General features: G+C 48.0%; 2 protein-coding genes across 5 annotated transcripts in view; one reads left to right on the forward strand and one right to left on the reverse strand.

Moving 5' to 3' along the window:
* AGBL4 (ATP/GTP binding protein like 4) overlaps positions 1-7,260 on the forward strand; it is a 1,262,788-nt gene extending 1,255,528 nt beyond the window's left edge. Inside the window, exon 13 of the mRNA XM_021097823.1 lies at positions 7,061-7,260. Within this exon, the coding sequence (XP_020953482.1) occupies positions 7,061-7,169 (109 nt within the window). The 3' untranslated portion in view covers positions 7,170-7,260. The remainder of the gene's footprint in view (positions 1-7,060) is intronic.
* Positions 1-17,932, reverse strand: part of LOC102157940 — a 59,272-nt gene extending 41,340 nt beyond the window's left edge. The window contains exons 1-3 of one of the 4 annotated variants that reach the window (XM_021097825.1): positions 13,101-13,405; positions 9,771-9,861; positions 7,736-8,767 (exon numbers count right to left, since the gene is read on the reverse strand). In XM_021097825.1, coding sequence (XP_020953484.1) covers positions 8,028-8,767; positions 9,771-9,861; positions 13,101-13,148 — 879 coding nt within the window. In that variant the 5' untranslated portion in view covers positions 13,149-13,405 and the 3' untranslated portion in view covers positions 7,736-8,027. Of the gene's footprint in view, positions 1-7,735; positions 8,768-9,770; positions 9,862-13,100; positions 13,406-17,828 lie in introns of those variants that run through there. The other 3 variants (XM_021097827.1, XM_021097826.1, XR_297449.2) reach the window with 3 other exon arrangements.

Genomic DNA, 18,243 nt, shown 5'->3' on the forward strand with positions numbered 1-18,243 from the left:
TGGCAGCTACAGCTCCGATTGGACCCCTAGCCTGGGAACCTCCATATGCCGCAGGAGCGGCCCAAAGAAATAGCAAAAAAAAAAGACAAAAAAAAAAAAAAAAAAAAAAAAAAAAAAAAAAAAAAAAAAGAAATATCTTCTCAGATCCATCTCCTAGAGTAAAGACAATAAAAACAAAAATGAACAAATAGGACCTAATTAAACATAAAAAGGTTTTGCACAGCAAAGGAAACCCTGAACAGAAGACAACCCACAGAATGGGAGAAAATATTTGCAAATGAATCAACTGACAAGGGATTAATCTCCAAAATTTATAAACACTTCCTGCAGCTCAATACCCCCCCAAAAAAAAAAACCCCATCAAAAAAAAAAAAAAGGCAGAAGATCTAAAGAGACAATTCTCCACTGAAAACATTACAATGGCCAAAAAAATATGAAAAGATGTTCAACATCACTAATTATTAGAGAAATACAAATCAAAACTACTGTGAGGTACCACTTTATTCTAGCCAGATTGGCCACCATCTAAAAGTCTACAAACAATAAATGCTGGAGAGTGTGGAGAAAAGGGAACCCTCTTACATTGTTGGTGGGAATGTAAATTGGTGCGACCACTATGGAAAATGGTATGGAGAGTCTCAAAAACCTAAAAATACCATTTTATCCAGCAATCCCAATCCTGGACATCCATCCAGAGAAAACCATGACTCAAGAAGATATATATACCCCAATGTTCACCACAGCCCTCTATACAATAGCCAATACATGGAAGTAACCTAAATGTCCATCTACAGAGGAGTGGTACATACACTACAATGGAATAAGCCATAAAAAGGAATGAAATAATGGCATTTGCAGCAACATGGATGGACCTAAAAATTATCATGCTCAGTGAAGTTAGACAGTGAGACACAAATGTCATATGCTATCACTTATTATGTGGAATCTGATAAAGGATACAATGACCTTATTTGAAGAACAGAAACTGACTCACAGAGTTTGAAAATCTTAGGGTTACCTTAGGACATAGGTTGGGGGTGGGGAAGGGATGGGATGGAATGGGGTTTGAGATGTAAACCTCAGTTGTGATATGGTTGTACAACTATAAATACAATAAAATTCACTGAGTTTTAAAAAAAGAAAAAAGAAACTACTCAAAGATGGAAAGATATTCCATGCTCCTGGATTGGAAGAATTAATATCATTAAAGTGGCCATACTACCCATAGATTACTATCATTTAAATGGCCATACTAGCCAATGTAATCCCTATCAAATTACTCATAACACTTTTCACAGAACTAGACCAAACAATCCAAAAATTTATATGGAACCATAAAAGATCCAGAATGCCAAAGCAATCCCGAGGGGGGAAAAAAAAAATCATGAGATAAAACTCTCCCAGACTTCAGACTATATTACAAAGCTGCAGTAATCAAGACAGTGTGATACTGGTACAAAAATAGATACACAGGAGTTCCCGTTGTGGTGCAGTGGTTAACGAATCCGACTAGGAACCATGAGGTTGCAGGTTTGATCCCTGGCCTTGCTCAGTGGGTTAAGGATCCGGCGTTGCTGTGAGCTGTGGGGTAGGTTGCAGATGTGGCTTGGATCCTGCGTTGCTGTGGCTCTGGCATAGGCCGGGGACTACGGCTCTGATTCGACCCCTAGCCTGGGAACCTCCATATGCCGTGGGAGTGGGCCAAAGAAATAGCAAAAAGACAAAAAAAAAAAAAATAGATACACAGACTAATGGAACAGAGTAGAGAACCCAGAAATAAACCCAGACACCTATGGTCAATCACTCTTCAACAAAGGAGGCAAGAATATAAAAATGGGAAAATTCCTCTTCAGCAAGTGACGCTGGGAAAACTAGACAGCTGCATGTAAATCAATGAAATTAGAACACATCCTCACACAAAAAGCAACTCAAAATGGCTTCCTTAAAGACTTGCACATAAGACAAGACACCATAAAACTCCTAGAAGACAGCATAGACAAAACATTCTCTGATATCAACCATACAAATTTTTTCTTAGGTCAGTGTCCCCAGGCAACAAAAATAAAAATAGTAAAATAAACCAATGGGACCCAATCAAACTTAGAAACTTTTGCACAATAAAGGAAACCACAAAAAACAACAACAACAAAAAGACAACCTACAGATTGGGAGAAAATAGTTTCAAAGAATACAACTGACAAGGGCCTAATCTCCAAAATATACAAACGATTCATACAAGGCAACAGCAAAAAATCAAACAACCCAAATGAATGGAAGTTCCCAAGCTAGGGGTCTAATTGGAGCTCCAGCTGCCAGCCAATGCCACAGCAACACTGGATCTGAGCCACATCTGTGACCTAAGCCACAGCTTGCAGAACAAAGGACTCTTAACCCACTGAGCAAGGCCAGGGATTGAACTCACAGCCTCACTGAGACTACACTGGGTCCTTAACCCACTGAGTCACAATGGGAACTCCCACTTTGCTTATTTATCTATTTATCAACTATTTCACTCAGACGATAGCTCCTTCCTTCATTATCATTTCATTTCTAAGAGCAGAGATAAGGTTATATTCATCTCTGAATCTCTCATAGCACCTAACACAGTTCCAGGCATGTCAGAGGCATTCAGTTAATGTAGCAGGATAAAAGAATGAGTAAATCTTAAATCCAAAGTTCCATTCTGAGTTTATCCTAATAACTGGATCCTAATTACAGACTTATCTTCCCAAAGCACTGACCTCTCTAAGACACTGCACTGCTCAGACTTTGTCCCTGGCTCTCTTTACTACATAACTAAATTCCAGCTCCCCAGGAGAAGCAGTCTGTATGGCAGAGGGCTTTGAACATGGAAGTCCCGGGTGGTCTTCAAGGCCCCACTCTCAAAGGAGAGATGGAGGAGATAGATTGACCTCATCTCTAGTCTCTTTGAAGGCCAAAGTCACTTTTAGAGCCCAAGGCAATTAGATCTTTTTTTATATAACAATAAAAACAACTATTGTTGTTTCTGCTGCAGCTACTGCTGCCCCTTCTACTACTACCACCACTACCAGTATTGCTACTAGTACTGCCGCTACTACTAGTAGTACTACTGCTTCTGCGGCCACCACCAAGTACCGCTACTGCTACCACTGCTCCTCCTCCTACTGCTACTAGTACTATTCCTGCTGCTACTACTATCACCACCACTACTGTGCTACTACTAGTACTACTATTGCTAATATCACCACCAACACTACTGCTACTGCTACTAGCACTACTATTGCTACTACTGCTGCTACTACCACCACCATCACCACCAGAACTGCTACTGCGACTAGTACTACCACTGCTGGTACTACCACCACCACCAGAACTGCTACTATTACTGCTGCTAACAATACTACTGTTGCTTCTACTACCACCACCACCCCTACTATTACTAATCTACCACAACTAGTTCTGCTACCACTATCACTATTGGTGCTGATGCTGCTACTACTGCTATTCCTATTACTAGTCTTATTAATCTGCTGCCACTATTGCTGCGGCTGCTACTACTACCATTATTGCTAATCTGATGCTACTGTAACTACTGCAACAACTGCTGCTGCTACTTTGCGCTGGCTGGGTACCTGTTAAGCTCTGGACCCCAGACTGGTAGCTTTGTCTTGCATGATCTCATATAATCCTCACAACAACCCTATGAAGCGGGTATTGTTCCCTGAGAAGGCAATACAAGCTTAGAGAGGTTCAGTCGTCTGTCCAGAGTCACGCAGCTCCTACGTGGAGGAGCCTGTGTGGCACCAGACTCCAGCCCTTGTGTTCTATCTCCTGTCTCCTCTGGGTACGGTCCTCAGACTGACAGGACGATACATATTTAATGCTGGTTATAAAAGCCTCCCCTCAGGGAGCTCACCCGTTGCCTTCATTCCTGGGCACGACCTCATTTTGCCTCATTCCCCCGAGCCTGGCTCTAGGCGCTCTCCTCCGCAGCTGGATGTCTGTCCCTGCACGTCCTCTGGGCCTGAGCCTCTGCCTTTGAAACAGCTGCTGAGAAACAACTGTCTTATAGGCAGAGCTGGTGCTACCCTCCCTGTTGTAACAGGAGAGATGTTGCACCAGGAGATCGGGATGGGTTAAGTACATGCTGCAGTGTTAGTGTTGGTAGTATTAGTAGCATTAAAAGCAGATACTAGAGGGCGTTTTTCCCAGGAAATTACCCCACAGACTTTCTTTTTCTCCACCCCAAGCCACTTCTTGCCTCCATGATTCAAATTGTAAAGGCAGAAAGCTTTAAAGATGTAGCCCTTAAGAAACTGGATTCTGCTCCCAGCTCTGATACTGCCTGGTTGTGTGACATTAAATGAAACTCTTGCCTGTCTGGAGTTACCCCAGAACTTCAGCTGGTTTCCAGTTCTTACTCTTTGACATAGGGAAGTAATTCTCAACTAATCCTCTTAAGATTATTGTGAGTGGAGTTCCCGCTGTGGTGCAGTGGGTTAAGAATCCAACTGCGGTGGCTTAGTTTGCTGCAGAGACACAAGTTTGATCCCTAGCCAGGCACAGTAGGTTAAAGGATCCGGCATTGCTGCAACTGTGGAATAGGTTGCAGCTGTGGCTCAGATTTAATCCCCAGCCTGGGAACTGTCATGTGCCACACGCGTGGCCATAACTACCTATTTGTTATATATATATATATATATATGTATATATATGTATGTGTGTGTATATATGTATGTATATATATGTATTTGTGTGTGTATATATGTGTGTGTGTATATATATATATATATATATATATACACATATAGTGAGGATGCAAAGAGAGGGTGATTGAGGAAGTACAATATTTTGATAAGTTTTTCCCTTTTTTCTCGCTCCTGAGACCTCATAAAGGTCCCCTACCTGGTCCCTGCCTTGACTTTGACCCAGATTGTCCTGTCATTAATTCATCTAACAAAATTTATTAAGCATCTGTGTTTACCAGGCATTTCTCATTCCTCTCTGCTGCCCTGATTCCAACTTATCCTTCCAACTCCTCCTCTAGGAAGTCTTCCCGGACCTCTCAGCCCTCGGGGATAACTCATCCTCTGAGCTTCTAGGGAACTATAATCTAAACCTTTCACTTGGCCCTTAGCAGTGGCTTTGGTATTTCACTTCTGTGTATCGGTCCCCAGCATCCCCACTCGACTTTGCCTTGTTCTTGGGGTGAGATGATCAGAGAGAGCAAAACCAGACTTAGTCCTTGCTCGGGTCCCAGGCCCAGCACAAAGCTGAGCAGAGAGTAACCATTTACTGAGGCTTGGAAGGTACTGCTGCTGCTGCAACTGAGAATGCAGATGAGGTGCCTGCTCTGAATAGAACATTCTGAGAGGCTGCTGCCCCTCCCTCCCTCCCTGCCCAAGTTCATAAATAAGGGCCACCGCTTAAACTTCTGGGCAAAGTGGAACCAGTGTAGTTTACGGCCTGTATAGGAAGATGTGAAACATTGAGCCCAAGAGCATTCATAGGAGAGAGAACAAGAAAGGAGAGGGATGCGGATGGGCTGGGAGGGTGGAAAAGATAAGTGATTATGATGGATGCATGAACGTGTGCACTGGCATTGTTGCATCGTTTGCGAGGCTCTTGTGAGCAACCTCTTTATATCTGGGTGTGAAAATGCATGAGTTTGTACAGTTTGTATAGCTGCGAATATATGTGCGTTCGCATTACTGAGTATTAAATTATACATCATGGTCAATTCTGAGCACATTTTTGTATCAGCTCCTAGTCTGAGGTCCTGGGTTAAGTTTCTATTTGAAATTCTATCTAATCTCTTGACATGTCATCCATATTAATGGGTCACTTCCTCCACTCCACCTCCCTGAGACTGTGCGCAGAGGGTGTCAGGTCCTCCTCTCCTGCTTCCCAATCCCAGGGTGATGGGAATTCCAGCCAGACCAGGCCCTGGCAGAGCAGCTCACCAAGAGCCCCTTTTCCTAACCTGTTGGTGGATGACTTCTTGTTTACGGCCCTTTCCTGTATCTCGGCCTTCATGCTCCTGTTTTTTTGGTCTTTCTCCTTCTTCAGACCAGCCTTGACTGAAGGTTCAGAACACAACTGTGGTGTGGTGCTGGGAGGAGAGAGGCTGCTTTCCTCGACAGCCCAATACCTCTCCGCACAGCTCCTGGCAAACTGAATGGTTCAGAGCCGTGGTTCCAGAACATTCCCTCCTGCTCAATCTTAGAGGCACTCGCTGAGGGCCTGCTCTGAACTAGGCTGTGTCCTGGGCCCTCTTTAGAAATGGTGGGCGCACCACTGCAAATAAACACTTCATTGCTCTGGCCCATAAAGCAGCTCCAGGGGTCCTGAGACTTTGACTTTGCTAAAATGCAAGTCCAGGGGACGGGGCCACTGGGAGACCCTACATTGGCTCTTGTTCCTTGTGCATGCCTAAGTTGGTTCTTCAGCACATTTCGCATCCATTCATTCATTCTCTGTTCATTCATTCATTCGTCCTTACGGAGGCCATGTGAGCACTAATTCAGAAGCCTGGATTTAAGCCCGATTCAGCTGCTGCCAGCTTCCCTCTTCGAACCTCAGTCTCCCCTGCAGAATGGAATTAAGATCGAACGAGTGCTCTGCCTAATTCACAGGATTACTTGGGGGACATAATGGGGAGAAGGAACTAACATTCTTTGCATGTACCCCACGGGTGGGGGGCAAGAGCAAGGGACAGGGGCCGCCAAGAGACCCATTAGAAAGAGCCTGAACTGGAAGCAAATGTGCCTTCAAGCGAATCCCATCTACTGGCCTATGTAAAATTAGAAACGTCAGTCTCCCTCTCCCAGCCTCAGTTTGCACGTCTAGAAAATGAGCCCATTGGTGTAGGTGATCACCAAAGGCTCCCACAGTCCTGCAGTGTCTGCTCTAAGACCCCCTGCAACCCGGCTGCCTTCCCCGAGCGATGACCTCACATCGACCTTGTCAGATTCCCAGACCCATGCTATGGGCACCACGTGTAGGAAATAAGCTTTCATACCCTGCTCAGCAACACTGGTAGTGACACAAGCCTCCCAAAGATTCTCTCTGTCCTCAGACCTGATGCTGAACCAGAGGCCTCTGGAGAGATGAGACCAGCAGGTGACACAGCAAACCTTGCATACAGAAGGTGCAGTGCTGCGGACCTAATTTACACCACCGTGTAACAGATTCCATGGAGCCTGTGCGAGCTGCTAGACAGACTCAATAAAGCAATGTTTTATCTTCAGTGGTATTCAGGGTAAGGAATGGACGTGTGCTTTGTTTACTGCCCTTCACTGCACAGCCCTGCGATGCTTCCCTAGACCCCAGGAGAAGCCACACCCAGATCTCAGGAGTGTGCATGACCAAGTGCTTGCCAAGCAGCTAGAGACGAGGGACCCTGACTGCATGGGGACACAGGAGTACAGGCTCTGGTGTCTGACAGACCCAGAGATCTGGCCCTGCCACGGTGTGACCTTGAGCCCCCTCCGTGAACCTCAGGTCCCTCACTTATAAAAAGGGATTAGGGGTTCCCGTCATGGCTCAGCCATAACAAACCCAACTAGTACCCATGAGGACTCGGGTTTGATCCCTGGCCTCACTCAGTGGATTAAGGATCCAGTGTTGCCGTGAGCTGTGGTGTAGGTCACAGACAAGGCTCGGATCCTGCGTTGCTGTGGTGTAGGCGGGCAGCTGCAGCTCCAATTCAACCCCTAGCCTGGGAACCTCCATATGCCACAGGTGTGGCCCTTAAAAAAATGGGATTAATGCATGCCCGGGTCACAGGAGGTTTATTAAGAATAAATGGCATCATGTGAATAAAGTCCCTTGAAGGGTAACTACTATTCTTAGTCACGTCCACATGACTCTCAGGCTCAGTATTTCTAAGCCAATCGGTCAAGCCCACACGCTGCCACAGACACACTGAAGCCAGGGTCCCTCGCTGTGAATGATACTGAGGTGGCAGGGTCTTCCTTCATCCACAGCACGTGGTCGTTACTCCACTTTCATCAGTGTCCTTCACTCCTTTCATCAAAACATCATCAATCGCCCCTCCTTCCTCCCTGCCTTCCATTCGTAATTCCTGCCTGCCTTCGTATCTTGCGTGGGTTCTTCCAGACAGAGACTGGGCAAGAAACTGAGAGCAAGCAGCTTGTTTGCCAGGTGATACCTGGGAAGCAGACACGGGGAGATGCAAACGTGAGAGCAGGGGGAACAGCCAGGAAACGGCGCGTCAATGAGCTCATGATCACAGAGGCGAAAGGGGCCTCTGTCCCTCCAGGAACTTTCTTGGAAATGGTATAAAAGCAGTCCCCAGAGTTGTCTCTCCGGAGGACAGGGAGACAGCTGAGGGTTGACTCCTTGGGTGTAAACTCCCCTTGCCTTCCTTGTTTCTCCTCTGCAAGGCTGCTCCCTGGTAAGTCCCAAGTGCATGGAACGGTCCACCGTGGCTGTGCAGAAATCAGGTGAGCCGAGAAGAGGTGAGGCAGACCGCATGAGCATCTGCTACGTGTGGTACAGGAGGGTCGAGGGAGGCAAGGGTGCCTTGGCTTTGCTGTTAAGTTTGGTAGGGACACGGAGTCGATTCTGCAGCCAAGTGCCTGCACAGCCTTGCACGCCCAGTGATTATTTGCTGAATGAAAGCGTGGATGGATGGATGGATTTTCTCCTTCATAAGAACAATTTCGACTACAGTTGAAGGGCAAATCGAAGTTGAGGGAGATTGGATGTTTCTGGGCTGCATTCCATGGCCTGCGAGGCCTGTCCTTGCCCAGCGTTAAGACTGAAGAAAGAGACCAGTGTCAGAAAACAGAGACATCCATGGTTTAATGGATGGGGGAGCTCACACATCTGAAGCAAGGTCCTAGAGTGACACCCCCCCATGGCAGGCAGGACGTGGTGGCAGTTTTGTGGGGAACTGACATCATGGGGGCTCATTAGTTACCAGGGCAATCAGAAGAAGGGAAGGGCCCTCGCTGCTACTTTGAAAGGAACAATCCCTAGCTGAAGCCTGGGGCACAGACAGAGGAAAGTTGGTCATGTGTAGGGTGAAGCAGGCACGGGTCAGACAGGAATGGACTGAGGGTAAGGGAACAGCCCTCTTGAGGGGCCTGACCGCACACTCCAGCCTGTGTGACCCCACAGTCTTGGTCTACCCCCCTTTCACAACATCCCAGGGGTCAGGTATGTTGGGGGCATAGAAACCAGAAACCACAAACACGATACAGACAGCAGCAGCCGAAGAGTATCAAGAGTAAGATACCTAATATGCTAATAAGTCATTTTCCGGGATGTGGGCAAATTTTGGACCCACGCACTTACCAGGTCAGTGGAGACGGCGTCAACAGCAGCAGTCCCCTGTCCAGTTATAAGGAGGGGAAGGCCACCCCTGGTTTTCACAAACCCTGAGCCACCCCCATGGGGAGGGGAAGGTTCCAGCTCTAAAAGAAACATTCTGTTGGCCTAGCCAGGAGTCAGCCGTCACCGTTATGCTGGGTGCCATTAGGTCTTTCGAACAGTAACAATTAGTCCCACTAGCTGGACTTGTGTGTCCAAGAGCCACCTATTCCACCCCACAGAAAGCGTAGGGTAGGGGTGCTCATGAGCGCTCGGTTTTACAGTAACGTTGACTGACAGGTCCACGTGATGTACTGGCTTGTGGGACAGGAAGACGGTGAGATTCTTTCTCCCCCGTTGTCCATACTCCCCACATAGTCAGGGTAGCAGGGGCTATAGTTCAGGGACATCCGGAGGAAGACAACAAAGGCATCTCGCGCTAGACCTACCAATGAGACGCATTCCACTGCCAGGCCAGTGTTGCTGCTCGGTGCTCGAGCAGATGTCTTCTGCGGAGGCCAGTGATGAGACGCAGGACCGCTAACAGGTACAGCACAGCCGAGAGCATGACAATTAAGCCAAATACAACCCGCAAATGCATTGGGAGATGATACCACACACGCCTCTGGATTCTGTCCTGGCCTGCAGTACAGCTCAGAAAATTCACCTTCCCACTAATACAGAACCATCTCTAAAATCAGGTCCGCAACCACCTAGTTTTTCCTTAAATGTCTGAACTACAACTACTCTGTTCTGAATTTCAAATGCCTTCCCTTCCTCAGACACCAAAGGTATAATGCGTGTTTGAAAGGCTGCAAAACAGGCTGTTCTGATCAGCAAGACGTAGGATAAGCCATGTATAGCACTTCTGATTTCCCCACACCTCAGTACTACAGATTTTCCCATCATACCCCCACAGACTGCAAATCTTTCAACACAAAGCATTGACGATGGGAGCATCTGTCCTGCAGTGATGGGGTGCCGGCTCCAACACCAGATTTAGATCATGTCCCTAGTACTGGGCCTGGTTGATATCTGCCTAGTCACCGGTGTTGGTGGGAAATTAATCAGATCTCATGACAGGTTCAGAGGTATGGTTTTGGTTTTTTTTTTTTTTTTTTTTTTTTTTTTGGTTTGTTGTTGCTGTTTAGGGTCGCACCTGCTGCATATGAAGGTTCCCAAGCTAGGGGTAAAATCGGAGCTACAGGTGCCGGCCTACACCACAGCCACAGCAGATCTGAGCCTACACCAACCTACACCATAGGTCACAGCAACGCCAGATCCTTAACTCACTGAGCGAGGCCAGGGATCGAACCCGCAACCTCATGGTTCTTAGTCGGATTCATTTCCGCTGCACCACGACAGGAACTCCCGGAGGTATGTTAATGGGGAAACACGTTATAGGCCATGTTTTATCACTTATACCAAATTGGCACACTTGTACTATACATGTGCTTTTAGGACCAGACTTGCAAGCAGTGTCATATATAATGAGCACTTATACTCTGTGACAAACCCATTAGATAAATCTCCTTCAAACCTATGAGGTGAGTACTACGCAGATTCCTATTTCACAGATTAGGAACCTGAGGATCCGAGAGGAGTTCAATGACTTGACAAAGGTCACTGTCTTGGTTCAGATTCCCCACCGAAGGAGGCCATGGGGTAAGGACCTAAGGACAAGGGATTTAAGAAGGGCGTCCAAAGAACAAGTAGGCAAATGGGGAATGAGATGAGCAGGGCAGGCAGTTGATGAAAAATTCCTTTTCAAGCAAGTTGCCAGTGTGCATAAGGGAAGTTTTCAGCCCTGCTGGAGAAAGTCGGGGAACCAGGGTCCTCATGACTCAGCGTTGCCCCACCTGAGGGAGGGGAGAGCAGGGTCTCTGTTCACCCCACTCCGGTCTTGGTTGAGGCTGACCCCAGGGGCCCCAATTCCCTGTCACTTCTAGATGGCTGGGGGAGGAGGCAAAGCAGCCTCCTGGGGCCACAGCAATGCAGGTGTTGGCAGTCAGAAGATAGGCAGCATGGCCTATAGTGATGAGGGCAAGGGGGTAAGGGTGGGTGCTGACCGGGGCCACTAGGGTCGGTCACAGAACTGGTAACTGAGCTGGGATGTGAATGCAGATGTGCCCAAAGTCCATCAAAAATGGGCAGATAAACCCAACAGATAATTCTCCAATGAAGACAGAGAGCCCAAAAAAAAAGGCATGAAAAGATGTTTAACATTATACATTAGAGAAATGAAAATCAAAAGTTTTACGAGGCCAAGACATGGAAGCCACCTAACTGTCCATCAACAGAGGAGTGGATCAAGAAGATGTGGTACCCACACACAATGGAATATGACTCAGCCATAAAAAGGAATGAATTAATGGTATTTGCAGCAACATGGATGGACCTAGAAACTATCACTCTAAGTGAAGTTAGACAGTGAGACACAAATGTTACACGCCATCCCTTACACATGGAATCTAAACAAAGGATACAATGAACTTATTTGCACAACAGAAACTGACTCACAGACGTTGAAAAACCTAGGGTTACCCAAGGAGAGAGCCTGGGGGTAGGAGTGAGGGGTGACGAGATGGGCTGGGGGTTTGGGATTGAAATGTTCTAAAACAGGGTTGTGATGATGGGTGTAGAACTATAAAGATAATACAATTCATGGGGGGGAGGGGAGGCACAGGAAAATCCCTGACCACAATGCAACTGATGAAGAAAAGTTGGCGACAATATGGAGAATGAAGACTGGTGAGTTTTAATCCTTTAAAAACCTTTATCTCCAGCAACAAGAAGTATCTTGTGACCCTCCTATAGCATAAACATGTCCTGACGGGGAGACGTGGCCTCTATTCCTTCTCTCCGAAGAGGTTGGAGTTCATTCCACTTAGACCTGCCCAGCAATTGACGTTCCAGCCAATATATTATCTTTGGGAAATGACCCAAAGGGTCAATGAATTCTCTTCATTTCACTTAGTTTCAAAGGTTACCAAAATCCGGCAAGACCATTTTAGATAGTCATTTTTATATAATTTACCTAAAAGTTCTTTTTTTCCTCCTAGACCTTTTTTTTTTTTTTTCTTTTCAGCGACACTTGCAACATATGGAAGTTCCCAGACTTGGGGTGGAATCGGAGATGCTACCACTGAGGCCTAGGCCCCAGCCTTGGCATTGCCATCCCAGCCAAGGCTTGCAGCAATGCCAGACCATTAACCCACTGAGCAATGCCATGGACACAACCCACATCCCCACAGAGAAACTGTCAGGTCCTTAACCTGCTGAGCAACCATGGGAATTCCCTCCTTTCCTCTCACAGATCGTAAAGATTCAACTTCCAGAAAGCCCAGGGAGATCAGTTACAGCTTAGAGGCAGGATAAATACCAGTTCCTTCTGGAGAGCTGACTGAAACAGTTACCAAGAGCTCCTGTTTTAACTTGACATAGTAGCAGAGCCTTTGGGGGGTCATTGTTCTCCAGACCTCTCGACAGCCACCCCAGGGCCCCATCAGTTAGTGCACAACCACGCAGGATGACCCCTGCAACTTTCAGGATGACTCCCGCCACTTTTGGGCCCCACGTGTTTAGTGGAGAGCCCCCCAAAACATTCCCTGCTCTTGCTGACTTTCAGGAGTTTCCTGGGATCTCATGGCTATTCCCAGCTATTGCTGGGCCACCTTCCTCAGGCCTCCAAGACCTGGGCTTGCCCACCCTCAAGACCCAAGACAGAGCCTACAGCCAGTGACAGAGACACCAGCATGACAAGGCTGGAGGAGTCTTACGTGTCTCAAGCAAGGTCCTGGAGCCACACCCCACCGTGTGGGGAGCATGGCAGGAGGACATGGCAGCGGCAGCCCCCACTCCAGGGTGCAGAGGCCAGATTGCCCATCACAGGGGGAATTGACCTCAGGTGGGCTCCTTAGTTACCAGGGGAACCAGCAGAAGGGCAGGGCCCTCACTGCCCCTGTGCCAAGAACAAGCACCAGCTGGGGCTCTGGGCAAGGACCTAGGAAAGTCAGGCTCAGGATGGGTGGGTGTAGGGGAAGCAGGCACTGGCTGAGCAGGGGAGGGACAGAGGGTGAGTGGACCACCCTCTCAAGGGGCCTGACCCTTCAGATGCAGATGGAGTGTGACCTACAGGGATGATCAAGATGGGGTGTGGCAGTCAAGGAAGCCTCAGAAGAGAGGAATCTAGAAGTGGGTCAAGGCACGCGATGGGCCATGGGTGCCTGGCTTGTTGATGAAGTTGCCTCCACCTGGTACTCCAGCCTGGATTCCACAGCACAAACAGTAGCCATGAGACTGGCTAACATGAAATTCTGAAGACAAGCAGTATCCCGGTAGTATCAAAAGAGGGGAGTCGGGGGGCGGGGGGGAAGGTAGCCTGAAGCTTGAGCTCAGGACGACCTTGGCTTTAGACATTCCTTAGGCCTATGGACAGTCTTTCCCTTACTTACTGTCCACTTGGATACTGCATGAAAAGTGGTTTTTCTTTTATTTAAATTCTTTTTCTTTTCACTTTTTGGTCACCCCGCAGCATAGAGAGTTCCCAGGCCAAGGATCAGAACTGAGCCACAGCTCAGGCAATGCCTGATCTTTTAACCACTCTGCCAGTCTGGGAATGGAACCTGCACCCTGGTGCTGCAGAGACACCACTGATCCCGTTGCACCACAGCAGGAAAGCCTGAATTTCCTTCTCATAACTAGTTTGTTTGACCAGGGAAAAGGAACACAAAAAAACAAAATGTTTTCATTGGGATGTTATATGTTTTGTAGGCATCTTCGTTTTTCATTTCACTTGCAATCTTGGTCCGTTTCTATAGGTGACTTTCCCTCTTTCCTAACTGTGACCATTGATGAGTCCCCTTCCTGGCTCAGTGGTTAACAAACCCAACTAGGAACCAAAAAGATGTGGGTTCAATCCCTGGTCTCTCTCAGTGGATTAAGGATACGTCGTTGCCAGGAGCTGTGGTGTAGGTTGCAGACATGGACTGGATCCCATGTTGCTGTGCTGTAGGTCAGTGTCTGTAGCTCTTATTAGATCCCTAGCCTGGGAACTTCCATATGCTTCAGGTGCAGCCCTAAAAAGCAAAAAAGAAGGGGGGGGTGGGGGATACGATTTGGGGGAAAAACTTTTGACATCTGAAAAATATGAAAAAGCATAGAGTAAAATAACTGAACCCCTCCCCGAGAGAGAGAATATGATGTGTTTTCAATCTAGTTTCACAACATTTAGCTAATTTTAATGAACAGGTTTAGACATTTTTCTCCACTGAGCTCCCCAGCTGGACTGTGTGCTATATACTTCTCATGTACAAGTCTCCATGGCATGGACTATATATCAAAATAATGTTCATTGATTATGGGATGTTCTGTCGTACAGAGAAGACCTAATTTATTTAGCCATCCTCTCTTGTTGGTCATTTCCCATTTTTGGATGTTCAGATGCTGCCGGCATGAACAGAACGTACAAAACCCTTACCTCCTATGCCATGTGTCCTTCAACTTCCCTGCCAACCTAGGAGGAGAGTATCTACACATTCTCTTTTCACAGCTAGGAAGCTGAGGATCCGAGAGGAGTTCAATGACCTGCCAAAGGTGACTTTCTTGGTTCAGGTTCCCCGCAGATAGGATAGGAAGTAAGGACCCAAGGAAAAGGCATTTGAGGGCATCCAAAGAAAAAGCAGGGAAAGGAGGAAATGAGATGAGCAGGGCAGGCCGTCAGTAAAAGTTCCTTTTCAAGCAAGTTGCCAGCGTGGATAAGCAGCGTTTTTAGCCCTGCTGGGGAAAGTCGGGGAACCAGGGTCCTCATGACTCAGCGTTGCCCCACCTGAGGGAGGGGAGAGCAGGGTCTCTGTTCACCCCACTCCGGTCTTGGTTGAGGCTGACCCCAGGGGCCCCAATTCCCTGTCACTTCTAGACGGATGGGGGAGGGGGCAAAACTGTCTCCTGGGGCCACAGAAATGGGGGTGTTGCCGTCAGAAGAAAGGCAGCGTGGTCTATAGTGATAAGGACGAGGGGGTAACGGTGGGTGCTGACCAGGACCACTGGGGTCGGTCACAGAGCTGGTCACTGTCAGAGCTGGCATGTGAATGCAAATGTGCCCAAAGTCCATCAAAAATGGGCAGAAAATCTAAACAGACAATTCTCCAATGCAGACACACAGATAGATTAAAAAACACATGAAAAGATGTAGGACATCCCTCGTTATTAGAGAAGTGCAAATCAAAACCCCTATGAGGTACCACCTTACACCAGCCAGAATGGCCCCTATCAAGAGGTGAACAAACAAAAAATCCTGAAGAGGATGTAGAGTAAAGGGAACACTTTTTGTGTGTGTGTGTGTGTCTTTTTAGGGCTGCACCTGTGGCATATGGAGGTTCCCAGGCTAGGGGTCCAATCGGCGCTACTGCTGCCAGCCTACACCACAGCCACAGCAACGCCGGATCCTTAACACACTGAGAAAGGCCAGGGATCGAGCCTGTGTCCTCGTAGATGCTAGTCGGATTTGTTTCCACTGAGCCACGACAGGAACTCCGAGAAAAGGAACCCTCTTAGCACTGTTGGTGGCCATGGAAGTTGGTACAACCACCGTGGAAAACAGTACAGAGATTCCTCAGAAAAACTACAAATGGAATTACCCTTTGATCCAGCAACCCCACTCCTGGGCATCTATCCAGAGAAAACCATGACTCAAAAAGATACAAGCACACCCCACATTCAACACAGCCCTCTAACAATAGCCAGGACACGGCAGCCACCTAACTGGCCATCGACAGAGGAGTGGATCAAGAAGATGTGGTTCACATAGGACTCAGCCGTAGAAAGGAACAGACTAATGGCATTTGCAGCAACACGCATGGATCCAGAAAGGACCATGCTAAGTGAGGTAAGTCAGACAGTGAGACACAAATATTATACGCTTTCATTTATACATGGAATCTAAACAGAGGATATGATCAACGTGCTTGCAGAAAAGAAACGGACTCGCGGACTTCGACAAACTTCAGGTTACCCAGGGAGACTGACTGGAGAGGGAGTGTGATTGGGAAGGAAGAAGCTGGGGGTTTGGAATGGAAATGTTGTAAATTCGTGTTCTGAGGATGGATTCACAACTATAAAGGCAGTAAAATTCATGGGGGGCGGGGGGAGAAGGCACAGGAAAATACCTGATCACAATGCAATGGATGAAGAAAGTTGGTGGTAACATGAAGAATGATGCCTGGTTATAGTCTTAATCTTTAAAAACCTCCATCTCCAGCAAAAAAACCAAGGAGCAGGTGCTTGTGACCCCCCTGTCTTACCAGCATGTCCCAACTGAGACACTTAAAAGCTTTAGTCCTCCTCTCCGAAGAAGACAAATTTCACCCTACTTAAAACTGCCCAGCAATTCACGGTCCATCCGATATTTTATCCTATGGGAAATGACCCACCAGTCGATGAATTCTCGTCATGTGACTTCAAGTTACCAAAATCTGGAGTTCCCGTCGCGGTGCAGCAGAATCAAATCTGACTAGGAACCATGAGGTTGCAGGTTCAAGCCCTGGCTTTGCTCAGTGGGTTAAGGATCCAGCGTTGCTGTGAGCTGTGGTGTAGGTCGCAGACACAGCTTGAATCATGCGTTGTTGAGTTGTGGTATAGACTGGCAGCTGTAGCTCTGATTAGACCCCTGGTCAGGGAACCTCCATAGGCCACAGGTGTGGCCATAAAGGGACAAAAACAAAACAAAGTTACCAAAATCTCGGAAGCCTACATTAGATAACTATTTCTGTAGAATTTACTTCAAAACTCTTCATTTTCTCTCCTCTACTCTCTTTTTTCCCAGCCACACCTGCAACATATGGAAGTTCCCATACGAGGGGTTGAATTGGAGCAGCTGCAGCTGAGGCCTAGGCCCCAGCGATGGCAATGTCGGGTCCTTAACACACCAAGAAGGCCAGGGATCCAACTCACATCCCCACAGAGACCCTGACAGGTCCTTAACCTGCTGAGCCACCACAGGAACTCCTTCTTTTCCTCTCCGAGATCAGAAGATTCAACTTTCAGAAAACCCAGAGAGCACAATTACAGCTCAGAGGGAGGAGAAACACCAGTTCCTCTGGAGAGATGGCTGAACCAGTTACAAAGGGTTCAGCCTTGATACAATAGCAGAGCCTTTGGGGGATCTCTTGGCAGCCCCCACTCATCCAGGACAGCCACCCCAGGGCCCAGTGGACAGTGCACAACAAACCAGAATAACACCTGCAACCTTCAGGTTGACTCCCACAAATTTTGGGCCCCACCTGTTTAGAGGACAGCCCCCACCTCCACCCCCAGTTTCCATGCTCTGACCTGTGTTTTGAGAGTTTCCTGGGATCCCTGGCTGCCCCCCACCCCCCACCCTAGCCCCGCAATTGCTGGGCCGCCTTCCTCAGGCCTCCAAGACCTGGGCTTGCCCACCCTCAAGACCCAAGACAGAGCCTACAGCCAGTGACAGAGACACCAGCGTGTCAAGCCTGGGGGAGACTTACGTGTCTCAAGCAAGGTCCTGGAGCCACACCCCACCGTGTGGGGAGGACGGCAGGAGGACATGGCATCAGCAGCCCCCACTCCAGGGAGCTGAAGCCAGATTGCCCATCACAGGGGGAACTGACCTCAGGTGGGCTCCTTAGTTACCAGGGGAACCAGCAGAAGGGCAGGGCCCTCACTGCCCCCGTGCCAAGAACAAGCACCAGCTGGGGCCTGGGGCAAGGACCTAGGAAGGTCCGGCTCAGGATGGGTGGGTGTAGGGGAAGCAGGCACTGGCTGAGCAGGGGAGGGACAGGGGCCTGACCCTTCAGATGCAGATGGAGTGTGACCTACAGGGATGATCAAGATGGGGCCTGGCAGTCAAGGAAGCCTCGAAAGAGAGGAATCTGGAAGTGGGTCAAGCCACCCAGTGGGCCA

The sequence above is a fragment of the Sus scrofa genome, chromosome 6 (assembly GCF_000003025.6).
Source record: "Sus scrofa isolate TJ Tabasco breed Duroc chromosome 6, Sscrofa11.1, whole genome shotgun sequence".
Classification (NCBI taxonomy): Eukaryota; Metazoa; Chordata; class Mammalia; order Artiodactyla; family Suidae; genus Sus; species Sus scrofa.